This window comes from Pseudophryne corroboree, chromosome 2 (genome assembly GCF_028390025.1).
Source record: "Pseudophryne corroboree isolate aPseCor3 chromosome 2, aPseCor3.hap2, whole genome shotgun sequence".
Taxonomy (NCBI): domain Eukaryota; kingdom Metazoa; phylum Chordata; class Amphibia; order Anura; family Myobatrachidae; genus Pseudophryne; species Pseudophryne corroboree.
In genome coordinates, this window is record NC_086445.1 from 598,949,080 (window position 1) to 598,966,405 (window position 17,326).

The 17,326-nt window shown below is 46.6% G+C and overlaps 1 protein-coding gene across 1 annotated transcript in view; it reads right to left on the bottom strand.

Annotated features, from left to right (window-relative positions):
• Positions 1 to 891: 891 nt before the first annotated feature.
• The window catches only part of SESN2 (sestrin 2), a 36,848-nt gene continuing 20,413 nt past the window's right edge, over positions 892 to 17,326 (bottom strand). Inside the window, exons 9-10 of the mRNA XM_063954687.1 lie at positions 16,684 to 16,828; positions 892 to 1,971 (exon numbers count right to left, since the gene is read on the bottom strand). Of these exons, the coding sequence (XP_063810757.1) occupies positions 1,885 to 1,971; positions 16,684 to 16,828 (232 nt within the window). The 3' untranslated portion in view covers positions 892 to 1,884. The remainder of the gene's footprint in view (positions 1,972 to 16,683; positions 16,829 to 17,326) is intronic.

Consider the following 17,326-nt stretch of genomic DNA (forward strand, 5'->3'; position numbering starts at 1 on the left):
AGTTGTAAGAGGACACATCTGTAGTTTTTAGCATAGGATTCTAGTCACCTTGGGATTTGTTTAAACATTTTTCCCCATGCACAAAAGCAAGAGATCTTGAAATTAAGTCACTCACCCTGCAGCATCTGTTCTATTGCCTCTGCTTGCATGGTGGTTCACGTAGAGGACCCATACTTTGTAATATGCAGCCCTTCCAGGCTATCCACCCACAGCCAAGGACTTTAATGCTTTCTTTCTGACCCATTAGGCCTCAGCAAGTCTGACTGCATCCTTCCACCTCACAAGAGCAAGACTTGTTGCCTTCCCAATCAGCCCACAAAAGCATTCGAAATAAGCAAGAAGTCCCTGGCAAAAACACCTGATATAAGGTCCTGCAATATCATGTGAGAAACATTTGGGTCTCAGCAGGGGATCCCGGCGGTCAAAATACCGACACCGGAATCCCGACCGGCACAATCCCGACATTCTCCCTCCGTGGGTGTCCACGACACCCATAGTGGGAGAATAACTGTGCCCACAGTGGTTCCCACTTGCCACCCCTGTCGGGATTCCGGTGTCGGTATTTCGACCGCCGGGATGCCATCCAGCGGGATTTCGTACTGATCCCCTCAGCAGTGCTCTGGTGTTCATGTCCTTTGTTTTATTTTATATATTCCGGTAAATACATTTCCGTGGGAGGCAACATGTATAGGAGATCTTACCAAGAGACCATAGCGGTCTTCAACTCAGCACTTTACCTTCTGTTTAGAGAAGGATATTACTGGATGGAAAGAGTATCTTCGGATATACTTTTTTCAAAGGTACTGTAGAATACTATTAAATAGTGATGAATTATGGTAAAAAATTGGGTTGTAATCAACAGGCTACGGACTCAGTGAAAACTCCAACAGGTAGAACATATCAAAATCTTTATTACACATTCAAAATTAAAGCTGTAACAAGCTTTCAGAAATGAAGATAAAAAAGTAGTAGTGAGGGGGGTTCTGCCCACCCCTCTGACCCTGCACGATATTCAATCACAGTTCTAGGACCCTGAGGAAAACATTCACAGTATAAAATGTCTATGCATGTGCCTTTTAATCAGAGGTAGAAGAGTCACTATATATATTGTCTAGCTTAATAACCTTGTAAAACTTTAAATACTGCACTTAGCAGCTTGGAAGAGAGCTTCTAAATCTCACTTCAGGAGAAAAGAGAAAAATCAGCAAAATCTTAGCAAAAAATAACATTTGGTTATAAAACATACACTGTTAGAAGTGTGCATGCCTTACAGAATCTGCAAATACTCACTAATCAGTGAAAGGTAGTGTGTGAAACATATGCCACGCAAACAAGTTTCAAATCAACACAGACACAAATATGCTCCACGTGGAGGCACATCTTCCTCAGTATGCGTTCTGGCTTACAGTGGATAACCAAGCTGGAGCCAATTCCATCTGACCATAAATTAAACATCTTATTAGTGCAACATGTAAGCAAGCCTTGAGATGTTTTGCATCCATGTAGACCATGAGGCTTTATATAAAAAATAACCACAATGCATCCTTATTTACTTTGCACTGTGCAATACTCATTAATAGCAATAGCTATAAAGCTGTGCAGCATGTAAACAAAGTTAGACACTTGTGTATATACAGAAATTCTGCAACTGTAAAAAGTACACAGTATCATACTAAGCAGCACATTCTTTTAAACAGTAAGATCACCCTCATGGAATCGGGTATAGAACTGTGCAAACATTTAGATCCGAACAGAAGAACACTCCTTATACTTGAAGAGAACTTTCAGCACAAGTGGTCCCATAGGTTGTGCAAATATGCATTAGACATACAGCAATGACGGGGTTTATATGGCCTTAATTGGCAGGATTCCATTTCATTTGGCTCACGTCATATAGCGGGTGATTGCCCTTAGACCATACAGCAGAGCAGCTTGCAGTTTAGCTTCCAGCAGCAGCAAGTTCAAGTGTACCTGATGGAAAGATGGGTAAATTAAAGTAGAGGCACCAGCTGACAAATCTATTTACATATCCCCAAGCATACACACACACACCTTTAAAGTATAATATATACCACATCCTCATTCAATTGATTTGTACAGAAAATGTAACTCGTAGGGCGTTATTCAATTTTTTTTTGCCTCCGATCTCCCATCTAAAGTGACGGTAGACCGCAGCACGCAATTCAATTGGGTTTTTTCCGGCATTGATTGCGCCCACAAGGGTCAGGTTTAACCGCATAAAGCAGCTAAACCCAAAAGAGCTGGGCGTGATCATAAAAAGTGCTGTTTGGGCACCCAAACGGGTCACATTTCATGTATTTCAGCTCGCCACTCCGGGGACGTGCGAACTGAAATGCAGACACCAGCAGCCATCATGCCTGAACGGAGCTACAATTGAATAGCTCAGTTTAGGCGCCATGTAGTGGCTGCCGGTGGAAAAACATTTGAATTCTGCCCATTGAATACACATTTTGTTTTTGTGGTCTAGGGCAGTATTTGTCCCAGAAAATTTTGCCAGTCGGGAGCAGTGTAATACCACGCAATAATAAAAAATCATTTATCTTGCCGATTTTGTTCACTGAACAGGTATAACTGTCTCCAGCAATAAACACAGACCGTCTACCCTCTCTGCAAGGTGCCATTCCTTTTAAAGTCTGAGGAGGGAGATCAATGACTGACAGTAAATAAGTGAAGTGCAACAGACAGTCAAATATCTCAACCATTATAAGAGGCAGACCCCTTCAGACAGCTCTCCTCCCCCCCCCCCCCCGAGAGAGTAGTCCGACGAGTGCAACCAGCGTTGGTTTTATGTGACCACAGAGCTCAGCAAATAGTGCCCTATTTCTAGGTTAGCAATGGCACGTGCTATTGACTTGAGATTTTTTAGCCGTGAAGCCATCTGATTGGTGTCAAAGTGCCGGATGCACTTTGACACCAATCAGATGGCCCGAGAAAAAAAGCTGGATGGACTGCCCGAGAAATTGATCCTGGGGAGAACACAGAAGGCTTATTTAATAGCAATTAACTAAAAAGTAAAATGTCTTGTAACTCAAACCAGACATTTTCATTAGTATTAGTCAAGAGGGAGACCAACGAAGAAACTAGTACCAGATAAAGTATACTGGGGGAAGAAGAAAAAAACTACAGGGGCTTGTCCCTATATATCTAACCACATTTGTGTGCAGCTTCAGTCCTGTTCGGCAATTACTGCCTTATACCAATAAGGAGGCTACATACTGGTCTGGAAAACTCTGTACACGGGCTAGAAAAGTCTGCCTTTCTGGTTATTAGAACAGGGAAAAGTAATTATGACTGCACAATTTCAATGGAGCCACGAGGTGTAATTGCTGTAGGAGGTTCTCAAGCCTTACTGTCCGCCATCTGATACTTAAGGGGACTGTGGGAAAATAAGAATTTACTTACCGATAATTCTATTTCTCGTAGTCCGTAGTGGATGCTGGGGACTCCGTAAGGACCATGGGGAATAGCGGCTCCGCAGGAGACTGGGCACATCTAAAGAAAGCTTTAGGACTATCTGGTGTGCACTGGCTCCTCCCCCTATGACCCTCCTCCAAGCCTCAGTTAGGATACTGTGCCCGGACGAGCGTACACAATAAGGAAGGATCTTGAATCCCGGGTAAGACTCATGCCAGCCACACCAATCACACCGTACAACTTGTGATCTGAACCCAGTTACCAGCATGATAACAGAGGAGCCTCTAGAAAAGATAGCTCACTACAGCAATAACCCGATTTTTTGGTAACAATAACTATGTACCAGTATTGCAGACAATCCGCACTTGGGATGGGCGCCCAGCATCCACTACGGACTACGAGAAATAGAATTATCGGTAAGTAAATTCTTATTTTCTCTAACGTCCTAAGTGGATGCTGGGGACTCCGTAAGGACCATGGGGATTATACCAAAGCTCCCAAACGGGCAGGAGAGTGCGGATGACTCTGCAGCACCAAATGAGAGAACTCCAGGTCCTCCTCAGCCAGGGTATCAATTTTGTAGAATTTTACAAACGTATTTGCTCCTGACCAAGTAGCTGCTCGACAAAGTTGTAAAGCCGAGACCCCTCGGGCAGCCGCCCAAGATGAGCCCACCTTCCTTGTGGAGTGGGCATTTACAGATTTTTGGCTGTGGCAGGCCTGCCACCGAATGTGCAAGCTGAATTGTACTACAAATCCAACGAGCAATAGTCTGCTTAGAAGCAGGAGCACCCAGCTTGTTGGGTGCATACAGGATAAACAGCGAGTCGGTTTTCCCGACTCCAGCCGTCCTGGAAACATGTATTTTCAGGGCCCTGACAACGTCTAGCAACTTGGAGTCCTCCAAGTCCCTAGTAGCCGCAGGCACCACAATAGGTTGGTTCAGGTGAAACGCTGAAACCACCTTAGGGAGAAACTGAGGACGAGTCCTCAATTCCGCCCTGTCCGAATGGAAAATCAGATAAGGGCTTTTACAGGATAAAGCCGCCAATTCTGACACGCGCCTGGCCCAGGCCAGGGCCAACAGCATGACCACTTTCCATGTGAGATATTTTAACTCCACAGATTTAAGTGGTTCAAACCAATGTGACTTTTGGAACCCAAAAACTACATTGAGATCCCAAAGTGCCACTGAAGGCACAAAAGGAGGCTGTATATGCAGTACCCCTTTTACAAACGTCTGAACTTCAGGGACTGAAGCTAGTTCTTTTTGGAAGAAAATTGACAGGGCCGAAATTTGAACCTTAATGGACCCCAATTTCAGGCCTGTCAAAGTCAAAAATATTACATAGAGAGAACATTCAAACCACACACACATTTAAGTCGCTATACTTGCAAATATGCGCAGCGAGCACAGCAATATATGGAAACACACGCATTTGCTCGGACATGGCACGGAGATGGATTCGGCGCTTGTTTCATACAGTACATGGTTATAATAATGTCAAGCACCAGACATCATGGAGATTTAGAATTGGCTGATGAATTGATGTCATGAATACGTATCATTTGAACAGAACCAGATGTGCCCATCATGTTTGGTATTGAAGCAAGCAGAATGATGTGTGGGTTAGTTTGATGCTGGTTGTGAAGTTGTGGGACATTGCAGCAGATAGATATGATTATATGTATAAAAGCTAAGATCACATTGTTAGAACAATGGATGCTCAAGACAACCTTTTACTAAGTTTTCAGGGCTGAACCTGATCAGCATATACAAAGAAAGAAAGACCCCTCCCCCAGGTACTGGTCAAACAGGAAGGTAGTGGTCAGGTGTGGCCTCAGAGAACAGATGTAATGTAGCTACACTCAGAACAAAGCACACAGCAAGCATGGCTGGATCATCACCGGGCTCCTTAGAAAAGACTAAGTATCATCTCAATATCTCATGGCTGATTGGCATAGAATAGTTTTAAATATGTGTTTGTAGCAATGTAGTTGTAGAATGGTTGGCATAGATTAGTTAGTTTGGAAATACAAATGGCTTAAGGTTAACGAGGTTTGGGCAGTTGTGTGATTGTTGGGTGTTTGTGGATACTCTGTGAAGTCTGTGATGAATTGGAACAGTATACAATCTGTAGCATAGTATTTGTGGTATTTGTTTGCCTAATGGAGATTTAAAATAGATTGTGCTGGTTAGTTATACTATATATCTTGTTAATCATAAATACCACCATGCAGTTACGTTTGTGTTAATTACATTGTGATCTGGTCTTGTGATGAATATGCTCTGGTTATTGAGATACTGAAGTTGTTTGGAATGTAAAATTATAAGATGGTTCTAGGAAGTTGGATTACATTGTGAAAAGTGATTTAGATTGTTTGGAATTGTAAAATCAGAACATATGCATTGTTTTGAGGCTTGGACATTTTGGAATAAAATGGAGTCTTGTGTTTTCTGCTATGTGATTGTGGTGTAGTAGAGAGTGCCATGTGTTTGGACCTGCAAATCTAAAATGGCTGCTGCCGGGTATTTTCCCCTCCCCCTTTCAGCCATGTGGTGTAGTCTTTGGAATCAAGTGGAGTTTTCCCAAAATGGAGTCTAGCTTCTGCCCCATGCGGCATTGTAGGGACAATTGTGTTGCTGGGTGTCGTGTATATAGGGACAGGCAGCATGGGTAAGCTCAAGTACTTTCTAAACAAAGATTCTCAGCATTGACTGACTGCGCAGCGATTGTTCCTCACATGTGTAAGCTTTCTCTGCAATCATATTTGTCTTCTTGTTATTGTGAGCCATTTCTTTCTCTCTCTCCCTTCTCCTCTTCCCCTCTTATTTTCCCTTAAACGTAATTGTATTGTATTGTATTTCCCGTGTAGTTATCTGGTTAGGTAGTCTATGTTATATTGTAGTGTATGGCTTGTATTGTGTTAAATTCTTTTGCAAGTATATCATTCATAATAAGAATTTACTTACCGATAATTCTATTTCTCGGAGTCCGTAGTGGATGCTGGGGTTCCTGAAAGGACCATGGGGAATAGCGGCTCCGCAGGAGACAGGGCACAAAAAGTAAAGCTTTTCCAGATCAGGTGGTGTGCACTGGCTCCTCCCCCTATGACCCTCCTCCAGACTCCAGTTAGGTACTGTGCCCGGACGAGCGTACACAATAAGGGAGGATTTTGAATCCCGGGTAAGACTCATACCAGCCACACCAATCACACCGTACAACTTGTGATCTAAACCCAGTTAACAGTATGATAACAGAAGAGCCTCTGAAAGATGGCTCCCTAAACAATAACCCGAATTAGTTAACAATAACTATGTACAAGTATTGCAGATAATCCGCACTTGGGATGGGCGCCCAGCATCCACTACGGACTCCGAGAAATAGAATTATCGGTAAGTAAATTCTTATTTTCTCTATCGTCCTAGTGGATGCTGGGGTTCCTGAAAGGACCATGGGGATTATACCAAAGCTCCCAAACGGGCGGGAGAGTGCGGATGACTCTGCAGCACCGAATGAGAGAACTCCAGGTCCTCCTTTGCCAGGGTATCAAATTTGTAGAATTTTACAAACGTGTTCTCCCCTGACCACGTAGCTGCTCGGCAGAGTTGTAATGCCGAGACCCCTCGGGCAGCCGCCCAAGATGAGCCCACCTTCCTTGTGGAATGGGCCTTAACAGATTTAGGCTGTGGCAGGCCTGCCACAGAATGTGCAAGTTGAATTGTGTTACAAATCCAACGAGCAATCGACTGCTTAGAAGCAGGCGCACCCAACTTGTTGGGTGCACACAGTATAAACAGCGAGTCAGATTTTCTGACTCCAGCCGTCCTTGAAATGTATATTTTTAAAGCTCTGACAACGTCCAACAACTTGGAGTCCTCCAAGTCGCTTGTAGCCGCAGGCACTACAATAGGCTGGTTCAGGTGAAACGCTGATACCACCTTAGGGAGAAAATGCGGACGCGTCCGCAGCTCTGCCCTATCCGAATGGAAAATTAAATAAGGGCTTTTATAAGATAAAGCCGCCAGTTCAGATACTCTCCTGGCGGACGCCAGGGCCAGTAACAGTCACTTTCCATGTGAGATATTTCAAATCCACATTTTTTAGTGGTTCAAACCAATGGGATTTGAGGAAATCTAAAACTACATTTAGATCCCACGGTGCCACAGGAGGCTGTATATGCAGTACTCCTTTGACAAAAGTCTGGACCTCAGGAACTGAGGCCAATTCTTTTTGGAAGAATATTGACAGGGCCGAAATTTGAACCTTAATAGATCCCAATTTGAGACCCATAGACAATCCTGATTGCAGGAAATGTAGGAAACGACCCAGTTGAAATTCCTCCGTCGGAGCACTCCGATCCTCGCACCACGCAACATATTTCCGCCAAATGCGGTGATAATGCTTCGCGGTGACTTCCTTTCTTGCCTTAATCAAGGTAGGAATGACTTCTTCTGGAATGCCTTTTCCTTTTAGGATCTGGCGTTCAACCGCCATGCCGTCAAACGCAGCCGCGGTAAGTCTTGGAATAGACACGGTCCCTGCTGAAGCAGGTCCTGTCTTAGAGGTAGAGGCCACGGATCGTCCGTGACCATCTCTTGAAGTTCCGGGTACCAAGACCTTCTTGGCCAATCCGGAGCCACTAGTATCGTTCTTACTCCGCTTTGCCGTATGATTCTCAATACCTTTGGTATGAGAGGCAGAGGAGGAAACACATACACCGACTGGTACACCCAAGGTGTTACCAGCGCGTCCACAGCTATTGCCTGCGGATCTCTCGACCTGGCGCAATACCTGTCCAGTTTTTTGTTGAGGCGAGACGCCATCATGTCCACCATTGGTCTTTCCCAACGGTTTATTAGCATGTGGAAAACTTCTGGATGAAGTCCCCACTCTCCCGGGTGAAGATCGTGTCTGCTGAGGAAGTCTGCTTCCCAGTTGTCCACTCCCGGGATGAACACTGCTGACAGTGCTATCACGTGATTCTCCGCCCAGCGAAGGATCCTGGCAGCTTCTGCCATTGCACTCCTGCTTCTTGTGCCGCCCTGTCTGTTTACATGGGCGACTGCCGTGATGTTGTCCGACTGGATCAACACCGGTCTTCCTTGAAGCAGAGGTTCCGCCTGGCTTAGAGCATTGTAGATTGCTCTTAGTTCCAGAATGTTTATGTGAAGAGACTTTTCCAGGCTCGACCACACTCCCTGGAAGTTTCTTCCTTGTGTGACTGCTCCCCAGCCTCTCAGGCTGGCGTCCGTGGTCACCAGGATCCAATCCTGTATGCCGAATCTGCGGCCCTCCAATAGACGAGCCCTCTGCAACCACCACAGAAGAGATACCCTTGTCCTTGGAGACAGGGTTATCCGCAGGTGCATCTGAAGATGCGTGCATTGATGTACAGACACCTTTCCTGGTTTTAGGAGATTCCTGACCAGGTCGGATAACTCCTTGGCTTTTTCCTCGGGAAGAAAAACCTTTTTCTGAACCGTGTCCAGAATCATCCCTAGGAACAGCAGACGAGTTGTCGGCATTAATTGGGATTTTGGAATATTCAGAATCCATCCGTGCTGCTTTAGCACCTCTTGAGATATTGCTAATCCCATCTCTAGCTGTTCTCTGGACCTTGCCCTTATTAGGAGATCGTCCAAGTATGGGATAATACGCCTTTTCTTCGAAGAAGAATCATCATCTCGGCCATTACCTTTGTAAAGACCCGAGGTGCCGTGGACAAACCAAACGGCAGCGTCTGAAACTGATAGTGACAGTTTTGTACAACGAACCTGAGGTACCCCTGGTGTGAGGGGTAAATTGGAACGTGGAGATACGCATCCTTGATGTCCAAGGATACCATAAAGTCCCCTTCTTCCAGGTTCGCTATCACTGCTCTGAGTGACTCCATCTTGAACTTGAACTTCTTTATGTACAGGTTCAAGGACTTCAGATTTAGAATAGGCCTTACCGAGCCATCCGGCTTCGGTACCACAAATAGAGTGGAATAATACCCCTTCCCTTGTTGTAGAAGAGGTACCTTGACTATCACCTGCTGAGAGTACAGCTTGTGAATGGCTTCCAAAACCGTCTCCCTTTCGGAAGGGGACGTTGGTAAAGCAGACTTCAGGAAACGGCGAGGTGGATCTGTCTCTAATTCCAACCTGTACCCCTGAGATATTATCTGCAGGATCCAGGGATCTACCTGCGAGTGAGCCCACTGCGCGCTGTAATTTTTGAGACGACCTCCCACCGTCCCCGAGTCTGCTTGAGAAGCCCCAGCGTCATGCTGAGGCTTTTGTAGAAGCCGGGGAGGGCTTCTGTTCCTGGGAAGGAGCTGCCTGTTGCTGTTTCTTCCCTCGACCTCTGCCTCGTGGCAGATATGAATAGCCCTTTGCTCTCTTATTTTTAAAGGAACGAAAGGGCTGCGGTTGAAAAGTCGGTGCCTTTTTCTGTTGGGGAGTGACTTGAGGTAGAAAGGTGGATTTCCCGGCTGTAGCCGTGGCCACCAAATCTGATAGACCGACTCCAAATAACTCCTCCCCTTTATACGGCAAAACTTCCATATGCCGTTTTGAATCCGCATCGCCTGTCCACTGTCGCGTCCATAAAGCTCTTCTGGCCGAAATGGACATAGCACTTACCCGTGATGCCAGTGTGCAGATATCCCTCTGTGCATCACGCATATAAAGAAATGCATCCTTTATTTGTTCCAACGACAGTAAAATATTGTCCCTGTCCAGGGTATCAATATTTTCAATCAGGGACTCTGACCAAACTACCCCAGCACTGCACATCCAGGCAGTCGCTATAGCTGGTCGTAGTATAACACCTGCATGTGTGTATATACTTTTTTGGATAATTTTCCATCCTCCTATCTGATGGATCTTTAAGTGCGGCCGTCTCAGGAGAAGGTAACGCCACTTGTTTTGATAAGCGTGTTAGCGCCTTGTCCACCCTAGGAGGTGTTTCCCAGCGCTCCCTAACCTCTGGCGGGAAAGGGTATAATGCCAATAATTTCTTTGAAATTATCAGCTTTTTATCAGGGGCAACCCACGCTTCATCACACACGTCATTTAATTCTTCTGATTCAGGAAAAACTATAGGTAGTTTTTTCACACCCCACATAATACCCTGTTTAGTGGTACCTGTAGTATCAGCTAAATGTAACGCCTCCTTCATTGCCAAAATCATATAACGTGTGGCCCTACTGGAAAATACGGTTGATTCGTCACCACTGGAATCAGTGCCTGTGTCTGGGTCTGTGTCGACCGACTGAGGCAAAGGGCGTTTTACAGCCCCTGACGGTGTTTGAGGCGCCTGGACAGGCACTAATTGATTGTCCGGCCGCCTCATGTCGTCAAACGACTGCTTTAGCGTGTTGACACTATCCCGTAATTCCATAAATAAAGGCATCCATTCTGGTGTCGACCCCCTAGGAGGTGACATCCCCATATTTGGCAATTGCTCCGCCTCCACACCAATATCGTCCTCATACATGTCGACACACACGTACCGACACACAGCAGACACACAGGGAATGCTCTAAACGAAGACAGGACCCACTAGCCCTTTGGGGAGACAGAGGGAGAGTCTGCCAGCACACACCAAAAAGCGCTATATATGACAGGGATAGCCTTATAATAAGTGCTCCCTTATAGCTGCTTTATATATATCAAGATATTGCCATTAAATTTGCCCCCCCTCTCTGTTTTACCCTGTTTCTGTAGTGCAGTGCAGGGGAGAGACCTGGGAGCCGTCCTGACCAGCGGAGCTGTGAGAGGAAATGGCGCCGTGTGCTGAGGAGATAGGCCCCGCCCCTTTTTCGGCGGGCTCGTCTCCCGCTATTTTGTGAATACAGGCAGGGGTTAAATATCTCCATATAGCCTCTGGGGGCTATATGTGAGGTATTTTTAGCCTTTATATAGGTTTACATTTGCCTCCCAGGGCGCCCCCCCCCAGCGCCCTGCACCCTCAGTGACTGCGTGTGAAGTGTGCTGAGAGGAAAATGGCGCACAGCTGCAGTGCTGTGCGCTACCTTTAGAAGACTGCAGGAGTCTTCAGCCGCCGATTCTGGACCTCTTCTTACTTCAGCATCTGCAAGGGGGCCGGCGGCGCGGCTCCGGTGACCATCCAGGCTGTACCTGTGATCGTCCCTCTGGAGCTGATGTCCAGTAGCCAAGAAGCCAATCCATCCTGCACGCAGGTGAGTTCACTTCTTCTCCCCTCTGTCCCTCGTTGCAGTGATCCTGTTGCCAGCAGGAATCACTGTAAAATAAAAAACCTAAGCTAAACTTTCTCTAAGCAGCTCTTTATGAGAGCCACCTAGAATTGCACCCTTCTCGGCCGGGCACAAAAATCTAACTGGAGTCTGGAGGAGGGTCATAGGGGGAGGAGCCAGTGCACACCACCTGATCTGGAAAAGCTTTACTTTTTGTGCCCTGTCTCCTGCGGAGCCGCTATTCCCCATGGTCCTTTCAGGAACCCCAGCATCCACTAGGACGATAGAGAAAATATATATTTAGGCGTTGGACCCTGAGCACGGTATCTGTGTATTTCTTATAGTATTAAGTAATCTCAGAGCGTCGGTGACGCTCGAACAGCTTTTGAGGTAATAAGGTTATACTGTGTTGCATTTACACTCTACCACTACACAGAGGTTTACAGTATAAGTACATTCCTTAAGGTATAGTTAAGGGAGTACCCTTGCGGTACTTTTTGCGCCAATTGCGTACTGTGTTCTTTAACCTTTAACGTGTTTTTAATAAGATAAATATTTAGCTTTGTTAGGCCCATAGACACTCCTATTTGCAGGAAATGTAGGAATCGACCCAGTTGAATTTCCTCCGTCGGGCCTTACTGGCCTTGCACCACGCAACATATTTTCGCCAAATGCGGTGATAATGTTTTGCGGTTACATCCTTCCTGGCTTTGATCAGGATAGGGATGACTTCATCCGGAATGCCTTTTTTCCTTCAGGATCCGGCGTTCAACCGCCATGCCGTCAAACGCAGCCGCGGTAAGTCTTGGAACAGACAGGGTCCTTGCTGGAGCAGGTCCCTTCTTAGAGGTAGAGGCCACGGATCCTCCGTGAGCATCTCTTGAAGTTCCGGTTACCAAGTCCTTCTTGGACAATCCGGAGCCACGAATATAGTGCTTACTCCTCTCCATCTTATCAATCTCAGTACCTTGGGTATGAGAGGCAGAGGAGGGAACACATACACTGACTGGTACACCCACGGTGTTACCAGAGCGTCTACAGCTATTGCCTGAGGGTCCCTTGACCTGGCGCAATACCTGTCGAGTTTTTCCCAACGGTTTATAATCATGTGGAAGACTTCTGGGTGAAGTCCCCACTCTCCCGGGTGGAGGTCGTGCTGAGGAAGTCTGCTTCCCAGTTGTCCACTCCCGGAATGAATACTGCTGACAGTGCTATCACATGATTTTCCGCCCAGCGAAGAATCCTTGCAGCTTCTGCCATTGCCCTCCTGCTTCTTGTGCCACCCTGTCTGTTTACGTGGGTGACTGCCGTGATGTTGTCCGACTGGATCAACACCGGCTGACCTTGAAGCAGAGGTCTTGCTAAGCTTAGAGCATTGTAAATGGCCCTTAGCTTCAGGATATTTATGTGAAGTGATGTCTCCAGACTTGACCATAAGCCCTGGATATTCCTTCCCTGTGTGACTGCTCCCCAGCCTCGCAGGCTGGCATCCGTGGTCACCAGGACCCAGTCCTGAATGCCGAATCTGCGGCCCTCTAGAAGATGAGCACTCTGCAACCACCACAGGAGGGACACCCTTGTCCTTGGTGACAGGGTTATCCGCTGATGCATCTGAAGATGCGACCCGGACCATTTGTCCAGCAGGTCCCACTGGAAAGTTCTTGCGTGGAATCTGCCGAATGGGATTGCTTCGTAGGAAGCCACCATTTTTCCCAGAACCCTTGTGCATTGATGCACTGAGACTAGGCTCGGTTTTAGGAGGTTCCTGACTAGCTCGGATAACTCCCTGGCTTTTTCCTCCGGGAGAAAAACCTTTTTCTGGACTGTGTCCAGGATCATCCCTAGGATCAGAAGACAAGTCGTCGGAACCAGCTGCGATTTTGGAATATTGAGAATCCAATCGTGCTGCCGCAACACTACCTGAGATAGTGCTACACCGACCTCCAACTGTTCCCTGGATCTTACCCTTATCAGGGAATCGTCCAAGTAAAGGATAACTAAAATTCCCTTCCTTCGAAGGAATATCATCATTTCGGCCATTACCTTGGTAAAGACCTGGGGTGCCGTGGACCATCCATACGGCAGCGTCTGAACTGATAGTGACCGTTCTGTACCATAAACCTGAGGTACCCTTGATGAGAAGGGTAAATTTTGACATGAAGGTAAGCATCCTTGATGTCCCGAGACATCATGTAGTCCCCTTCTTCCAGGTTCGCAATCACTGCTCTGAGTGACTCAATCTTGAATTTGAACCTCTGTATGTAAGTGTTCAAAGATTTTAGATTTAGAATCGGTCTCACCGAGCCGTCCGGCTTCGGTACCACAACAGTGTGGAATAATACCCCGTTCCCTGTTGCAGGAGGGGTACCTTGTTATCACCTGCTGGGAATACAGCTTGTGAATGGCTTCCAAAACAGTCTCCCTGTCAGAAGGAGACATCGGTAAAGCCTACTTTAGGAAACGGCGAGGGGGAGACGTCTCGAATTCTAATTTGTACCCCTGAGATATCACCTGAAGGATCCAGGGGTCTACTTGCGAGTGAGCCCACTGCGCGCTGAAATTCATTGAGACGGGCCCCCCACCGTGCCTGATTCTGCTTGTAAAGCCCCAGCGTCATACTGAGGGCTTGGCAGAGGCGGGAGAGGGTTTCTGTTCCTGGGAACTGGCTGATTTCTGCAGCCTTTTTCCTCTCCCTCTGTCACGGGGCAGAAATGAGGAACCTTTTGCCCGCTTGTCCACGAAAAGACTGCGCCTGATAATACGGCGTCTTCTCATGTTGAGAGGCGACCTAGGGTACAAACGTGGATTTCCCAGCTGTTGCCGTGGCCACCAGGTCTGAAAGACCGACCCCAAATAACTCCTCCCTTTAATAAGGCAATACTTCCAAATGCCGTTTGGAATACGCATCACCTGACCACTGACGTGTCCATAACCCTCTACTGGTAGAAATGGACAACGCACTTAGACTTGATGCCAGTCGGCAAATATTCCGCTGTGCATCACGCATATATAGAAATGCATCTTTTAAATGCTCTATAGGCAAAAATATACTGTCCCTATCTAGGGTATCAATATTTTCAGTCAGGGAATCCGACCACGCCAACCCAGCACTGCACATCCAGGCTGAGGCGATTGCTGGTCGCAGTATAACACCAGTATGTGTGTAAATACATTTTAGGATACCCTCCTGCTTTCTATCAGCAGGATCCTTAAGGGCGGCCATCTCAGGAGAGGGTAGAGCCCTTACAAGCGTGTGAGCGCTTTATCCACCCTAGGGGGTGTTTCCCAACGCACCCTAACCTCTGGCGGGAAAGGATATAATACCAATAACATTTTAGAAATTATCAGTTGTTATCGGGGGAAAACCACGCATCATCACACACCTCATTTAATTTCTCAGATTCAGGAAAACTACAGGTAGTTTTTCCTCACCGAACATAATACCCCTTTTTGGTGGTACTCGTATTATCAGAAATGTGTAAAACATTTTTCATTGCCTCAATCATGTAACGTGTGGCCCTACTGGAAGTCACATTTGTCTCTTCACCGTCGACACTGGAGTCAGTATCCGTGTCGGCGTCTATATCTGCCATCTGAGGTAACGGGCGCTTTAGAGCCCCTGACGGCCTATGAGACGTCTGGACAGGCACAAGCTGAGTAGCCGTCTGTCTCATGTCAACCACTGTCTTTTATACAGAGCTGACACTGTCATGTAATTCCTTCCAACAGTTCATCCACTCAGGTGTCGACCCCCTAGGGGGTGACATCACTATTACAGGCAATGCTCCATCTCCACATCATTTTTCTCCTCATACATGTCGACACAAACGTACCGACATACAGCACACACACAGGGAATGCTCTGATAGAGGACAGGACCCCACTAGCCCTTTGGGGAGACAGAGGGAGAGTTTGCCAGCACACACCAGAGCGCTATATATATATACAGGGATAACCTTATATAAGTGTTGTTCCCCTTATAGCTGCTGTATCTTTTAATACTGCGCGTAATTAGTGCCCCCCCTCTCTTTTTTAACCCTTTCTGTAGTGTAGTGACTGCAGGGGAGAGACAGGGAGCTTCCCTCCAACGGAGCTGTGAGGGAAAATGGCGCCAGTGTGCTGAGGAGATAGGCTCCGCCCCCTTTTCGGCGGCCTTATCTCCCGTTTACTATGTATTCTGGCAGGGGTTAAATGCATCCATATAGCCCAGGAGCTATATGTGATGCATTTTTTGCCATCCAAGGTGTTTTTTTTTTATTGCGTCTCAGGGCGCCCCCCCCCCAGCGCCCTGCACCCTCAGTGACCGGAGTGTGAAGTGTGCTGAGAGCAATGGCGCACAGCTGCAGTGCTGTGCGCTACCTTGTTGAAGACAGGACGTCTTCTGCCGCCGATTTTCCGGACCTCTTCTGCCTTCTGGCTCTGTAAGGGGGCCGGCGGCGCGGCTCTGGGACCCATCCAGGCTGGGCCTGTGATCGTCCCTCTGGAGCTAATGTCCAGTAGCCTAAGAAGCCCAATCCACTCTGCACGCAGGTGAGTTCGCTTCTTCTCCCCTTAGTCCCTCGATGCAGTGAGCCTGTTGCCAGCAGGTCTCACTGAAAATAAAAAAACCTAAACTAAAACTTTCACTAAGAAGCTCAGGAGAGCCCCTAGTGTGCACCCTTCTCGTTCGGGCACAAAGATCTAACTGAGGCTTGGAGGAGGGTCATAGGGGGAGGAGCCAGTGCACACCAGATAGTCCTAAAGCTTTCTTTAGATGTGCCCAGTCTCCTGCGGAGCCGCTATTCCCCATGGTCCTTACGGAGTCCCCAGCATCCACTTAGGACATTAGAGAAATTGGTAGTGCATGTGTTTAAGGGGGAGGAAGACAAACCTGAAAGAAATGCAGTGATCATTTACTAACCTTGACTGCAATGAATGCATTCTGTCACCGTGACACAGTACGTATACTCCCTGACATATCACTTAAATAAGTACAATTCAATAATATGGATAGGAAGAATACATCTTCACTTCTCTGTATGTTATCCTCTTCTAATATACCTTTTCTGAGTGCTTGAATTGCCTCCAGAATTCATTATACAACTGGCGTGTAATTCTTTCTGGATGACAAGTGACAGTTTTCATAAAAACCTTCAAGCTTCGCTCCAACAGCGGATTCACCTCACCGTAGTCATAATCATCATACCTAATATAGGAATACAGAAAAAAGTTGAGTTACAGCTACATACACTAATAGACTGATAACCTCATCAGTTCTGAGACACATTCCAGGAGATGCCTCAGCTGGACAGCCAACTAATATAACCCCATGTCTGGAAGCACCCACCACCATCCTTTACTCAGGGTCTGCACAGAGTTTTACATAAAATACGGCAGATTTATGACCCCAAACAAAAGGTCATACACCTTGCTATGACGGAGTAAAATAGTGGAAAGTAAACTGGAGAGTGCTGTAATACATAGAGTAGTTTGGGTTGGATAATCATTTTCACAAAATTCACCATACCTTAGATGTGGATAGGGGAAGTTTCTGCTAGATTTGAGACTTCGCTTTAACCCTTTATGACCCCTTGTCCATTTAAATGGACATTAAAGAAAGTCTTGCATAGACTTTATTGTGAAGACGGTTGCCATTCAAATCCCAATGTCCATTTAAATGTACAAAAATACTGAAAATTTTCCA